Below are 15169 nucleotides of genomic sequence, written 5' to 3'. Positions count from 1 at the left end.
GAAACATAGGCAATAACAGAAAGCAACAATGAATTACGGAACTTATGTAGGAATAACAAATTTATTGGAAAAAAGAACTTATCTGTTAGATGCAAACAATAAATTTAAAAGAAAAATGGATGCAATGGCAAAATCATATCAAGTTATAAACGGAAGATTATACAGAAAACCTACTGGTGAATATGGTGAACCTTTAGAGGTGTTGCATGAAGGGAATATAGAAGAAATTATCACTCAATTACATAAAGAAGGACATTTTGGAATAAATAATACCTGGTACAAAGCGAAAATACAATACTATGCCCCGGGTTTATTTAATAGAGTTCAAGACGTGGTAAAGAGATGTGAAAGCTGTCAATTTAGAAAGAAGAAACCAGCTACAAGAACTGTATTAGCCAAACCCATAACAACACCATCAAGACCATTTTTTATGATAGGATGTGATGCAATAGGGCCAGTAATAGGATCCAAGAGAAAGAACAGGTATATATTGGTGGCAATTGATTATCTGACAAGGTGGCCAGTAGCAAGAGCGGTCCAAAATATTAATGAAGAAACTACGGCAACATTTTTATTAGAAGAGATTATTCAAAATTATGGTGTACCGCAATTTATTCTGACTGACAGAGGGTCTAATTTTACTTCAAAGTATGTGAATTCGTTTCTAAGGCAAATAAATTGTCGACATTTAACTACCTCAGCCTTCAGACCTCAGACGAATGGATTATGTGAACGGATGAATGGGACATTAGTACAGGCATTGGCAAAGATAGTTAGAGATGAATGCGAAACTGTTCAAGATTGGGATACAAAAATACCTGCTGTCCTGATGGCGCTACGTACAATGAGGAGTGAAGGAACTAAATATACTCCAGGAAGATTATTATTTGGTTATGATATACGAACACCAGGAAATTGGTCTGCACCTAGAGAAGATTACGTAGAAGGAGAACATGAAGTTGAAGTAAATAGACGAATAGAGGAAATAGATAATGCAGTTAAGGAATATAGGAAGAACGCAAGAGATTATTCTAATCAAGAAAAGAAAAAAATGAAAGAAAATTATGATAGAACAATTACTAAGAAGAAACAATATAGAATAGGTGAACAAGTACTTATGAAAGATCACTATCCTCCAAATAAATTTGCTGATAAGTGGATTGGCCCGATGACTATTGTACGTGTTAATGACTCTGGTACTTATCATTTAACTGGACCAAATGCTAAACGACTGGATGGTGCAGTAAATGGAGATCAACTAATACCATACCAATGTAAAAATGTGATGATACCTGATGTGCAAGTTAGAAGAAAGGAAGGTTTATTTTCTGCTTGGTTAGAACGAGTAGAAACAAGGCGAATTCAAGAATGAAAGCGATTTTTCCGTATAATATACTTCAGGAGGGAGAGCATGTCACGATTGTGAAAAAGATAAGTAATATTATAGGAAAAATCGAAGATTCTGATTGGATGCTGAATTTGAATATTAAATATATTTATGACAAAATTGTAATAAAATAAAAAAAGGAGTCTTTTGAACCCATATATTTAATTTTTCTGGGGTAATTGTTGATTAATCGCTGAGATTCTTCTAATCATTTACCATAAGTTAAATTTTGGAACCAATATATTCACAAACAAAATAACCAAAGTATCATGTTTTTCGAGTCATTTAAAAGAATATAATTGGTTACTTAGAGATTTGCCGAACAAATCACGTGACTGTCCGGGATTGTCCGGTATTTCATGTTAATTTTTTATATACTATTTTATTGGAGTTAAGCTTTTAGTTTACTTATTTAATTGATGTTACAAATAAAGAAGATTGTTAACAGATTAGAATAGCTAGAAAGACAAACGACATGTATATAATTTTATATAGCAATATTACTATTGCTTATATCTTTGTCTCAATATAAGCAGCAAGAGTAATATAAAAGTTCCATACATACATATTTTATGTTTAATATCGTGCTTATTTATTGAATATTTTTGCTTAATTATCAATTAAAAATTGAAATTGCAATGAGGAAGATAATGAAAAAAAAAAGGGTAGAATAAAACACATTCAGGATATAAAAAGAGATAATTGAATTATTAACAGTAGCAGCGAATATTCTTATTATTTATATCTTCTTCTTTAACTCAATACAAGTACTTTAATAAAAGGAGAATAATATAAAGTCTCAACATTATTTATCAAGAGCAACACCAAGGTCATATTAGTTTTGTCGATTATGTTGTCATAGGTTAAATACGAAATATAAAATATCTTTTATAAGGATTAATAATTGACCAAACACTCAAAAGAACACACAAGCTTTACTATACTTTATACAAATTAACGCTTTTGGATACGAGCTTAAATTAATATGATCCTATATACATGTACGCTTTGAGATATCAACCTTGTATCTGCAGTTACAGATCAAGCCTTCGGGTATATATGTAATCTGAAAAAAAAAGAAATATTTTACTAAATTTCTTTCTTAGAGGTATTTGTTAATGTCGTTCTTTTTATATATATATATATAATCTATAATTGTCTTGTAAATGGTTTATCTGCTTAAATACCATGTATGAAGTAATTTCTTTTATTAGTATATAATTAAACTATTCATATCTAGGTGCTGGTTTATCTATTTATGACTATAGATACAAATATGCTCCTTTAATTATTAATAATCTCTTCTTAATTCGTTCACAGTGTATATTAAGCTAGTTTATATCTATTGACAATCACACTTATATATGATTTGATAACTGGATTATAGTATCTATAAACTGGGTACTTACTTCAGTGTCAACTATGATTGATTTGTATTCATATTAGCCTTATATATGAATATTAGCTTAATCACTCACTTTGAATTTTATATGACAAGCTTACAAAAAAAGCTATGAATTATTTTAACTTAGGTTGGACAGTTCAAAACATTGATCACTCTGACTTCAATACTAATGAAAAATATCATTCCTACCAGACCAGCAACAGTCATTTGAATAGCCTTTGACTCATTTGTTATACACAACAACAATCTTAGTGATGATGAAGGTGTACATATTTTTAATATAATTGATTGCTTATAAAAATTATATTAAAAATATGTTCTATTACAGTATTTTCTGAACTTTATTTGAACAGTCTTCAGATCTTGACACTGAAGACTGTTCAAATAAAGATTTGTCAATGCATCAATTTTTATTCGGTTAGTGCTCGATTTTTTTTTTTTTTTTCTGGACAAGTGCTTGGAATTTATTTTGGCAAGTACGCGATATTATTTTTATAAAGTGCGCGAATAACTTCGAAAAATACTGTATATACATGATTATTGAAATTATAATTACCATTCATATTGTTCCTGAATTATTTATCCTACTAGTTTAAATTATTATCGTTAATACTTTACTGAATGCAATAGTAAAAGCAATAATAATTGCTTTATGATCAATTTTCAAATGCAAGAGTTAGAATATATTTTATTTCTAAAACAAAATGAAGAAAAATGCTGTAAAAAATCAGGGAATTCCTTAACATATCTTTGTCAATAGTGTGCCCTTCTCTCTATTCCTCTCCTTTCTCACCTCTCTCTTTTTTTCTTTTTTTTTTTATTATTTTTATTATTTTATTTTAATCATCATCAGCAAAATAGGCCTTTGCTTTTTCTTTATCAGGTATGATCGCCTTACTTCCTTTTTGCCAATTGACTGGACATACTTCACCATACTTATCAGTGAATTGGAAGGCCTCAACTAAACGAATTGTTTCTGTCACAGATCGTCCTACAGGTAAATCATTGATAGTAATTTGACGAATAATACCATTTCTATCAATAATAAACAATCCACGTAATGAAATACCCATTTCTTCAATATAAACACCGTAATCTTTGGCTATTCGTCTTGTTTTATCAGAAATTATTGGTAGTTGTGTTTCTGGTCCAAGTCCACCTTGTTTACGATCTGTATTGATCCAAGCAAAATGAACCCATTCTAAATAATGATGTAAAAAAAGTCAACATTCACTTCTAGTTTACACCATTATTGTATTTACCAGAATCACAAGAGGCTGCAATCACCTCACAATCCAAAGAACGAAACTCATCAAGAGCATCATTAAATGCAATAATTTCTGTTGGGCAAACGAAAGAAAAATCCATTGGATACCAAAGTAATACAACGTATTTTCCTTTATAGTCAGAGAGTGAAATTTTATCTACAAGTTCACCATCGATGACGCCGGGTGCACAAAAGTTTGGTGCTGGTTTTTGTACTTGTGCAACTTTTTTTTTTATAAAAAATACATAATAATTAGTTTCATCATCTTATTCTGTGATATATAATTTTTACCCATTTTTATTTATTTCTTAATGTAAAAGAGCAAAACAAAATAGTAGCAAAAAGGATATAGATATGTGCAATTTTATTCCCGAGAAAGAAAGAAAAAAAAAAAACAGTGACGTTATTTATTATCATTTGTTATTATTAAGCATTGTTTCTGTTGATATAAGCAAATAGAAAAAGAGATTTATTATTCTAAATTAGAATTAAGATAATTTACAAAGACATCACCTAAACGATCAATATCTAGTGTGGTATTCATCTTATTGTATGTAACAAATTGTTTTCGCAATCTTCGAAGTTCTGACAGAGTCACTGTACGGGATGGGTTTATGACTTTTGTCTCTGAGCGAGGCACTGTCATAGGCATACCACCAGGACCAAATTCCTTTTGTCTTTCAACAAAGGCGTTGATAATCTCTAATGTTGCCTTATCTAGTTCATATACATAATTTGTGGACGATACTGGTTTTGATACAGTGGATTTATTAGGAGGTAACGCTTTTCTTAATATCACTGAATCCCACATTTTATCCAATGGGATCTCAGTATCGTCATAAATTATTGTAAATAAAGGTGAATCCCATCTATTACGTTCATCGGGTTCTTCATATCTTGAAACAAGCTCATCCAACCTATAACAATATATTAATGCATAAACTACATTTTTCTTTCTCGTATGCACACACACACACACTATATATATATATATGTGTGTGTATACATACATATATATGTAAGTTATTACTTACAATATCTCATCATATCCTTCTGATCCTCTATTCTTGTTCCATTCTTTAGCAATATCTATAGGTGTACCTGTATACACAACACAGTGTGGTGTACCAATAGCTCTTGCTATACAATATAATTGGTATCGAAAGCCTTTAATATAATTTAATCCATCTGCAATAACAATGTCATCTTTTGACAATAATCTTTCCACTGCTGATAATAAGGCAGATCTAGCTTTCTTCTCTTCTCTAACATCTTTATACGCATCTTTGGTGACATGAAGACTTTCATCATTTATAACATGAATACGAAGCGATTTCTTTTCTTCTTCAATTCGTTTTACGAAATATTCTTTAATCTCATTGACCCTTTTAGTTTTTCCACTCGATGGGTATCCTGTAAGTATAATGAGTGGCATGTTCTATATAAAATGACTAATAAGACAGTATATTTTTTTTAATACAAAAAAAACAAAAAAAAAAAAACAAAAAAACACAAGCAAGAAACTAAAATTATAAGTCTAAGCCACTACTGCTTATATATTAAGATATAGCATTATAAAGGAAGTTGTTTACAAGAGGACAATCTTTGTTTCAGTGGTAGGTAATCACCACATTAATTGAAATTTATCATCTTATTTGTTGACGTTATTATCAATATTTATATTTTTATATATTTTTTTTTCTCGCATATTTGATAGTCATTAAAGCCCTTTCAACGCTCTTTGATTTTACAACAATTTGTGGTCTTGAACAAACAGTTTGCAGAGTTAGTTAACATATGCTTTTCAGAAGCTTTCAAGTAAATTTTGCACTCTTGACATTATGAGAGTGCTTACTAAAACGCCTCATAATATCGCTAACATCATTACCACCACTACCATCATCTTTGCTTTATTGTTGCCTTTAGAAGTGTACTTGGAGAATGTCATCAAGAGATATACTAAAAGATCTGCTTAGCATGCTTTGTACTTGATAACGGATTTCTCCCTCGAGATGCAGAATTGAGATTCTTTTTGGTGTTTTTTTTTTCCTTTTCTTTCTTCTAAGATCTGTGCTAAAAGAAAAGTACTTTTGAATATATGAGAGAATCATAATTCGAAGCAAGTGATTTTGTAGTTATCTGATCTTGTATTAAATTGCTGTGAATACAGAATCAAGATATGTCAAGTTAGGTTAGGATGCTAGAGTTTTAGAGCAAACAAACAAGATAAATAAATAAAATAAAAGTAAAGGTACAACCTATTACTGTGCAGTTTACATTTTAAGCTATACCTCTTGCATCTTCTAAGTAATTCAAAATATCAAGTACGATTACCATGCCTTCTATTATCTTTAAAGTAGTATAACTAATATTAAATAAATAAGGTTATAATAGTATTTGATTGCTTCTTTTCCAATTCCAATGACTTCCTTAAATTCAACCTTGGAAATGGAAATAACACTAACGAAGATAAGTCTCAAAACATGGTATACCCTACTCCTTGGATGCTTGTGTTGGTTCTATACAAACAAATAATGCTTCTCTTTCCTTGATTATTACCAGTATCTTCCTCACAAAAAAAAAAATAAATAAAATAAAATAATTGAATTGGTTGATACATGATTTGTTCTTGAAAATATAGAGAAAAGGGATACTTCTCTATTACATTACCATATACCCTTTATTTTTATAAATTCGCAAAAGGAAAATAGAGAGTGGCTCATGGAGCGGGTGGCATATAGGAGGGTGAAATGTAATCAATAAAAATTGTTTGTAGGTAGGGACTAAAAAATTCCCATTCATTCAATGAGGATTGATTACTATTGAGTACCAAATCAATTTAGAACGAAATGGCTTATGCATTCTCTATAACATCTTTAATCCCTCTCATTTTCATAACTATCTTAAGTTTCAATAGCTTTATATCTTTTACATGTTGTTTTAAATAAGTTTTTTTTTGTTAATATATTCATAAACATGAATTGTTACTAACATACTATTTCCTAAGTGAATTCAAAATTAGGTATGAGTTTTGCCATTGGCTGCAACTGTATTCATCTTTAGCAGTATCCATTTCAATTTTGACTCTTTCCTTTAAAGCAGATATTTTATTTTATTACATCTTGATGTACATTGAGGAAGGTTGAAGTGAACTGGTGGCTTTGATAGTATGTGACTAGTTTTCTTACAAAATCTGACATATTTAATTCTGAAAAATTGTTGAATTCGAGAAAAAATTGGTTTGTTTGTACATAAATATATTTTTTATTTATTTTCAACGCCCTTATTGTAAATATCAAAAGAAGAGATAGAAAGCATGTCTAATAAATTGCATATCAGGTAAATAAATAAATACTACCTTGTTTACACTCGTTAAAGGAAAAAAAAAGGTACTAAATAATACAAAATCTTATTAGTTACAATCAAATCCATGAATCTATCCGTGAGTCTGTAGATCGTTTTCATATCAATGAAGACTTCAAACCCGATCTTATGATTGCTATTGGCGGTGGTGGTTTCATCCCTGCTCGTATCCTTCGTACCTTTCTCAAGAAGACAAGCCGAGGTAATATCCCCATTCAAGCTATTGGCCTCTCTCTTTATGAAGAGTTAGCCAATGCTAATGGCGAAGAAAAGCCCGGTACCCAAGTCCAAAAGACTCAATGGCTTAATTTTGGTGCTTCTCATTCTGAGATTTCTCTCTTGGGCCGCCGTATCTTGATTGTTGATGAAGTCGATGATACTCGTACTACTTTAGCATTTGCTGTCGAAGAACTCCAAAAGGATATTGAAGCTGAAGAAATTCGTAAAGGTATGAAGCCCGGTGAATCAAACACTGTCTTGGGCATCTTTGTTCTTCATAACAAGCTCAAGCCCAAGAAGCGTGATTTACCTGAGGAAATTAAAAAGAATTATTTTGCTGCTGTTGAGATGCCTGATCAATGGTTGGTTTATCCTTGGGATGCCCATGATATTGAGACTCATACTGAGTTAGCTAACAACCACCAATAACTGATTATCAATTTTTTTTTCTTCTGTCTTTCTTCCCTCTCTCCTCTTTTTTTTTTTTCTGTATTTATAGACTTCTTAATGTACATACTCTTCAAAGTTTTTGAGGCAAAAAAAAAAAAAAAATTTATAGATTAGCATAAAATAAAATTAGAACTGACACAATTGTCATAAAAAAGTGACGGTTTAATTGATATATTTAGATTATTGATCTGAGCTTCTCTTTATATTTTGTAAACAAATATATTTCTAGACCTACATGATTAAACATTGAGTCAAAAGTCAAGCATTTGTTAGAGATAAAAAAAAAAAAAAAGGATAAGAATGATGCGTATCCAGTTTTTTGCAATTCTTCACCTAGAACTGTTCTAGTTTCTGCAATAATTATTTTACAAAGACCATCATCTGTAGTAAGACAGTCTTTCTCAACTTTTGACCAGGGCAATGTATTAAAATTCAAAAAAATGGTAAGAAGGTAATGTGGCAAGTATATGGCTTTATATTCTTATAAGTTAATCAAGCTTTTTCAAACTTCAGAAACGTTATGAATAGTAGCGTTGCCATCCATAATGAGATATTACCCCCCTCCCCTTATGTTACACTGATCTAGAATATCTATGATACTGCTCAAAAACTTTAAGAAATGCTCACTACGAATACCGACTTTAGCATTTACTTCAACATCATCAGTCTTGTCTTTTCCTCTCATTCTCATTTTTTTCTTTTAATCCAATTCCCTTTTTTCTATACAGTCTTTGATTTACGAAAAAGTTTTTTTTTTCTTAAAAAAAGAATGTTGATCCATTAAAAGCGGAAATTAGTAGTGCTCATTGTCATTCTTTTCTTTTCACATTACTAAACACTATAAATGCTCAAATGACATAGTAGTTAAAGGGAAACAATGGAATTGCATTTTAAAATAGTATATCCTTAACTAGTATAGCGATTATAAAACATCACTAAATTGTAAAAAGGAATATGAAGATTAAAAATAGAGAAGCTGGAAAAAAAAAACATGTTTTCTTTTTTCTTCTAAAACTTTATTCATAATATACAAATGATAAACAAATATATTCTTTCACAAATGATAATATTACTTTTATAGTGCAATTTAGATACCACGACCACCAGTGACTTCAAGGGTATGACCGGTAATATAGCTTGTTAATGGGGTACAGAGACTCATGACAGAAAGAGCAACTTCTTCAGTGTTGCCAGAACGACCTAAAGGAATATCAGCATAAGGATTAATAGTGCCAGCGCCCTTGTGGCCAGTAGGAATACCAAGAGTCACTTTTTGGCCCTCCACCTCTATAGAAGCACCAGCTTCCTTGGCACGTGTTAAACGTGTATCAACCCAGCCAAAGGCAACAGTATTACAACGAACGCCAAACATACCCCATTCCTTTGCAATTGTTTTGGTTAAACCAACGATACCAGCTTTAGCTGTAGCATAGTTGACTTGACCAACATTACCGTGAAGACCTGAGGTAGAAGAGATATTAACAATGGTTTTATTCTCACCATCCTTCTTTCGAAGGTATTTAGCAGCAGCACGAATGATCTTGAAAGGGGCTGTGTTATGGACAGCAAGCATCAAGTCCCATTGTTTGTCAGTGATTTTATGAATCATACCATCAAAGGTAAAACCAGCATTGTTAACGATATGATTGATCTTGCCATAAGTCTTAACAGTTTCTTCAATTAAACGTTCAGGAAAAGTGGGATCAAGGATATCACCAGGAATGGAGATGGCTTTGAGACCAGCAGCATTAATATCAGAAGCAACTTGATTAGACTTGGCTATTCATTTTTTTTTAAGGTTTAGTACACACCGCTTTTAATAATGCATTCAAGTTTTTTTACTATTTACCAGCATCAATATCAGTAACTACAACAAGGGCACCTTCACGAGCAAAAACCTCAGCACAGCTCTTGCCAATACCCTGACTAATAATCCAAGAAAAAAAATACACATAATTAATATATCATAAAAGGCTTCTTTTCTCTCTCTCTCTTTTTTTTTATTATTTACCCAGAGCCAGTAATAATAGCAACTTCACCAGCTAATAGACCTTTAGGGAAATTACCAGATAAATGTCCTTTAATGGTATTCAAACGATCAGTAGCAGACATTATAATTAATAATAAAGAATATGGAGAGGAAGAAATAAAAGAAGACAAACTTTAGTTTAATTCTATATAGTAAGCAAAAATCAAATCCAACCAGTCACCTTTTTTTTGTGTAATACGTGTGAAAAAATACTAAGAAAGCATAATAAATTTTTAGTCATTTAAAATTGTTAACTACACATGAGCGCTTTTTTAAAATTGAGGCTAGAAATAAAAAATTCAAATAGGGTTATTTTTCTTTGGAAAATAGGGAGGGGGGGGAGGAGGGGGTTTATCAAATCAAATCTATCAATAATAAGACACCTATTAAGCGCTGTTAATAATGTCTCCTTTATGTAATACTTTTGTATCTGAAATGATATTATAGAGTAGATTTTATTAGCTAAAATGTTAAAAAAAAAGAGAAGGCACTTATACAAACAATCGCTTTAAAAATAAAAAAGTGAGATATCCAAGGAGATCAAACTTACTGATCATAGTCAATACTTAATTTCGCATTTTTTTCTCTGAATTATTTATCTGATCTTCTATTGTCTCACAAAAAAAATGCGGATACAAAATTTATGCTACTATCTACTGCTATTTTCTACTAATCTATTCTATGCCCCGATATTTATAGATTAGTATTTCAAAAAAAAAAAAAAAAGATAATTAAAAGTTATTATGCATGCTAAAACAATACCTTGTTGTAGGCAGTCTAGTAGTTTGGTATATTGAGAATTTTTATTTTGATTTTATTTTTTCTATTAGTAAATTGATAGTTTAGAATATTTTATTAATTTCAAGTAATAAGCAGCATGAAACTAAAGTACGGTAGTTTTAACTCTACAAGCTAATTTTATAAAATGATTGTTTAGAAAATTAATCCAGAGATTACAAGGAATAAAACTTGAGTGCAGTAATCCAAAGGTTTCATCAAATTAGCCTATTAACATTTTAGGAAACTATATTAAACGCGTAAGGTAGTTTTATTAAACCATCCCATTTCTCAAAATAGATGAATATTAACTTTATACCATGTTACTATCTTGTTGCATTTAAAGGGAGTAAACCAATTAAACTAGACCTTTTTATTCTAACTATATTTACGTTTTTTTAAATTTAATTTATTACACTCTAAAAAAAAAAAAAGCAAGCGTTAAACAAGCCAATCCAATGACGCGAATATATTTTCTTAAAAGTTAAAGATGCTGTCAACTTATCAATATTAAAAAATATTTTTATATTGAAAGCAACATTTTAATATTCACATATTACAACACAGTTTATTTGTTAGTAACTAAGTGGATATATATACATGTATATTTTTTTTTGATTGGTTATATTTATATTTGTAATAGCCGTATATTTTTTAGCTGAGGTTGAAATGTAACAACCTTATTGAAGTATCAGTTCATAGTACCTCAAACAAGAGGTAAAACCTGCTGCTAGAAAGAAAATTTAATTGGCTCTGTAACGATTATAAATATTTTTGATTTTTTGAACTTATTAATTCATTTTTATTTATTTATTTATTTTCTTATATTAGCAGAAAAAAAAAGAAAACACAACTAAAAATGGATGCTCCTCGTCAAGCCACTTTAGAAAGAAAAACGAATGAAACAGATATTAAAGTTTCTATTAATCTTGATGATAAATTTGATCAAAAGATCAATGTCAACACTGGTATTGGTTTTCTTGATCATGTAAATATATGCCATAAAAAGTAAAACCAATAATCTAACTTTATTTTATTCACTTTGTATAGATGCTTCATGCTCTTGCTAAGCATGGTGGCTGGTCATTAGATATTAGTTGTAAGGGCGATCTTTGGATTGATGATCATCATTCGGCTGAAGATTGTGGCATTGCCCTTGGTATGGCTTTCAAACAAGCCCTTGGTACCCCTCGAGGCATTAAACGTTTTGGTTCTGCATTTTGCCCCTTAGATGAGGTAGTTATATAAAAGTTGTTTATCATTATCATGTCATGTTAATTTCTCCTCCTCCTTTTCCCCCCTGCTTTTTCTTACGTAGGCACTTGCTAGAGCTGTTGTAGATATCTCGGGTCGTCCTCATGCTGATATTAACTTGGAGTTAAAACGTGAAATGATTGGTCAATTATCTACTGAAATGATTCCTCACGTCATGGAATCCTTTGCTTTTGCTGCTGGTATTACACTCCATGTTGATGTTTTAAAGGGTAAAAATGATCATCATAAGTCTGAAGCAGCTTTCAAATCTTTGGCTGTTGCTCTTCGTGAAGCTATTACTAGAACAGGCACAAACGATGTTCCTTCAACAAAGGGTGTTTTGTAATTAATTATTATAATTTCTTTTTGTTTGTATTTATATTCATTTTCCAAAGATGTTCTTTTTATTGTATAATAAAGCATTAGATATTTTTTTTTATTAAAGAATTTCCCATTTTTTTCTTCTTTTTTTTTCTTTTTCTTTTTTTTTTTTTTCCAAAAAAAAAGGGATAGATTGATTAGCCAATAACATAATCATCAGTAGCCAATAATACTTCCTTTGAAAAGGAAGCATCTGAATGAGTTTCAGTATTAGTAATAGTTAATACATCAACACCACAAACTAGTTTATCGCTCACAAAGGATACTGAAACTGGGAAGAAACTATTAACATCATCACCAGGGATATTGCATTCTAATAAACCAGATTTATTTGAGTTGTTGATTACAGGAAGTTGCCATTCAAGAACTTTTCTAGATCGATCAACAAAATAACTTCCATCTACTTGTGTCACTTCTGCTGTTGGTTCAGTACTATGTACAAAAAAAAAAGTCAGAATACATATGCTGTTTAACATATTTTTACTTACGGTAAAGGAATATAAATAATAACATCACGTAATTCTAACTCATCATTTTCTAATTCATATTCCACATTAACATCGCAAGTACCATTTCCGGCTGGTGATGGCCAGCATGTAACTAAATAAAAAAAAAATAATAATAATAAATATTTATATATATAAAACGATTTCTCCCCCCTTTTTTTTTACCTGTTAAAGGCACCATAGTTTCATCACGAGTAGATAATTTCCATTTTACAACTTCCAAACTTTGATTTGTAGGGAATGGTCGAGATAAATCTCTCATTTGAACAACATGTCTTTCCTTCCAAGCATTCTTGTCTACATTAGGATGTGTCTTGAATTGAATAGAAGCATCATCGCTTGTCTTCAAACCAAGACTGATACGTGCAGCTGAAGAATCAGAAATCTTTAATGTCAAAATACCTTTTACGTCCATCTGTTCTAGACCACCATCTTTGTTAGCAATAAGTGTTATACGTTCTTCAATATCAACATGAACACTAAATGACACAATAAATATTTTGATTATTTTATCAATAAATTATTGATTGCTTACCTTTCATGATGCTGTCTAGTAGAGCTTTGGTTGTTGTAAGAAAGTGATGAATTCAAAAGAGGTTCTTCAACGTCAGGCTTAATAGCTTCAAATAAATCGGCAGCTTTAGGCTTACGACCTAATTGCATACCTTTAGCCTTAGAAGCTGAGCTAGGTACATTTGAAGAAGAACGACTATATATAATACAAATTAGTAAAATTTATACATATTTTATATTATTATTACCTGTAAGATGAAGGAGATTCTCTCATAGAGGGTACAGATTCTGTAGAAGGAGAGTATCCTCCTCCCATGTAACCGCTCATATTACTGCTAGAATTAAAGTTGCCCTGCATGAATCCTTGACCACGCTTTTGAGCTTCTTTTCTTTGCATCTCAAATTGCTTAGCTCTTCTCTTAAGTTCTTCCTTAGCTTCTTGTTCTTTATTCTGAGGAAAAAAAAAAGAAATACAATGAGTTACTTTTCTTTTTTTCACCCTACTCTATCCATGTATATGCATCCTCTTACCTTGGCAATAATTTCTTGAATTCTTTCTTCATGACTTTCCATTTCAATAGAACTTTTAACTTGAGATAAGTTAACATTTTCTCTATAGCCAACTGAAATAATTTCATCAAAAGCGCATAATAGCTCAAAAGCATTACGAAGAATATGTGTTTCATCACAAGAACGACAAATGTCAGTGACAACACGAGCAAACAAATGAAGGGATTCAATATCTTGTAAAATATTGGACTAATAGAGAATAAATGAAATTTTCAATATTTTTCTTATTGTTATTATTATTGTTTACCTGACGGTTTGTGATTAAAACCATAAACAAGTCATCTAAAGGCTGGTAAACAAAACGAACATGTTCAGTCTCCACAGTAGTATGTTGCTGACCCGTACTTGTCAACTTTGGAAAAGAAGCCAAAAGTCCTTCAATACGAGAACGTTGCATCTCATGGAATTGTCGAGAAATAACAGCTATGAAAAAGAGAGATGAGTTCACATTTGTACCTTTTTTTTTTTTTTTTTATTTTGTATTGTTTACAATTGATGTATCATCTACCTTTCCCACTTTTAGTAACGACGGCAGCAGCTAATACAACCTTTTTTTTTAATAATAACTTGGTTAATTTTTTATTTATTTCTTTCATCTATTAATGTACCATTTTATTCTATAATTATAATTATTTTTGTTTTATTTTTTTATTTTTATTTTTTACTGAAGAGAGAATAGTTGAGATAGCGACGCGAAATTGAATTGAATTGAATTAATTATAATTGCTGCTGTTGGTTAAGTTTGATAAGCTATTTTTATTCGCTCTCTCATTTAAAGTCACTTGGAGCAAATTCTTTCCTCAAATGATTTTTTTTTTTATATTTTTATAAATTTAATCATATACAGAGTAAAATTAGATAAAATAGAGACAAGGAGCTGTTAGTAGATTTTAGATTAGGATACCTTTCAGCCTCATCATGTCTCTTTTAAGAGCTTTATTAGTAAAGACTACATGAGATACTGTCTCCTTCTTTTCTGTAAATTTTGTTGATTATTATTTACTAGATGTAATAATAATCAATAAATCATCATCAGGGCTTTTATACT

At 30.5% G+C, this 15169-nt stretch overlaps 6 protein-coding genes across 6 annotated transcripts; 2 read left to right on the top strand and 4 right to left on the bottom strand.

Moving 5' to 3' along the window:
* Window positions 1–3556: 3556 nt before the first annotated feature.
* Window positions 3557–4368, bottom strand: BX663DRAFT_523994 (thioredoxin peroxidase 1). The gene is made up of 3 exons (XM_051529589.1): window positions 4351–4368; window positions 4055–4282; window positions 3557–3993 (listed from the first exon to the last, which is right to left on the bottom strand). The coding sequence occupies exons 1-3, from the start codon at window positions 4352–4354 to the stop codon at window positions 3632–3634; spliced, it is 594 nt and encodes a 197-aa protein (XP_051378739.1). The 5' UTR covers window positions 4355–4368; the 3' UTR covers window positions 3557–3631.
* On the bottom strand, window positions 4369–5523 carry BX663DRAFT_523993 (chromatin associated protein KTI12). Its single transcript, XM_051529588.1, has 2 exons — window positions 5094–5523; window positions 4369–4976 (listed from the first exon to the last, which is right to left on the bottom strand). Exons 1-2 carry the CDS (start codon window positions 5492–5494, stop codon window positions 4532–4534), a joined length of 846 nt encoding a protein of 281 aa, XP_051378738.1. The 5' UTR covers window positions 5495–5523; the 3' UTR covers window positions 4369–4531.
* Window positions 5524–7201: 1678 nt separating this feature from the next.
* Window positions 7202–8176, top strand: BX663DRAFT_523989 (phosphoribosyltransferase-like protein). Its single transcript, XM_051529587.1, has 2 exons — window positions 7202–7398; window positions 7476–8176. The coding sequence occupies exons 1-2, from the start codon at window positions 7376–7378 to the stop codon at window positions 8068–8070; spliced, it is 618 nt and encodes a 205-aa protein (XP_051378737.1). The 5' UTR covers window positions 7202–7375; the 3' UTR covers window positions 8071–8176.
* An 876-nt stretch (window positions 8177–9052) lies between these two features.
* On the bottom strand, window positions 9053–10579 carry BX663DRAFT_523985 (uncharacterized protein). The gene is made up of 3 exons (XM_051529586.1): window positions 10103–10579; window positions 9941–10017; window positions 9053–9870 (listed from the first exon to the last, which is right to left on the bottom strand). The coding sequence occupies exons 1-3, from the start codon at window positions 10201–10203 to the stop codon at window positions 9179–9181; spliced, it is 870 nt and encodes a 289-aa protein (XP_051378736.1). The 5' UTR covers window positions 10204–10579; the 3' UTR covers window positions 9053–9178.
* A 1086-nt stretch (window positions 10580–11665) lies between these two features.
* On the top strand, window positions 11666–12638 carry BX663DRAFT_523983 (Imidazoleglycerol-phosphate dehydratase-domain-containing protein). The gene is made up of 3 exons (XM_051529585.1): window positions 11666–11885; window positions 11948–12133; window positions 12216–12638. The coding sequence occupies exons 1-3, from the start codon at window positions 11757–11759 to the stop codon at window positions 12495–12497; spliced, it is 597 nt and encodes a 198-aa protein (XP_051378735.1). The 5' UTR covers window positions 11666–11756; the 3' UTR covers window positions 12498–12638.
* BX663DRAFT_523977 (uncharacterized protein) lies at window positions 12621–14873 on the bottom strand. Its single transcript, XM_051529584.1, has 9 exons — window positions 14730–14873; window positions 14630–14669; window positions 14369–14544; window positions 14083–14310; window positions 13800–14002; window positions 13574–13747; window positions 13204–13517; window positions 13021–13132; window positions 12621–12964 (listed from the first exon to the last, which is right to left on the bottom strand). Exons 1-9 carry the CDS (start codon window positions 14730–14732, stop codon window positions 12670–12672), a joined length of 1545 nt encoding a protein of 514 aa, XP_051378734.1. The 5' UTR covers window positions 14733–14873; the 3' UTR covers window positions 12621–12669.
* Window positions 14874–15169: the final 296 nt, after the last annotated feature.

The sequence above is a fragment of the Cokeromyces recurvatus genome (assembly GCF_025118155.1).
Source record: "Cokeromyces recurvatus strain NRRL 2243 chromosome Unknown BX663scaffold_37, whole genome shotgun sequence".
Classification (NCBI taxonomy): Eukaryota; Fungi; Mucoromycota; class Mucoromycetes; order Mucorales; family Mucoraceae; genus Cokeromyces; species Cokeromyces recurvatus.
This window is presented reverse-complemented; position numbering and strand designations above follow the sequence as displayed.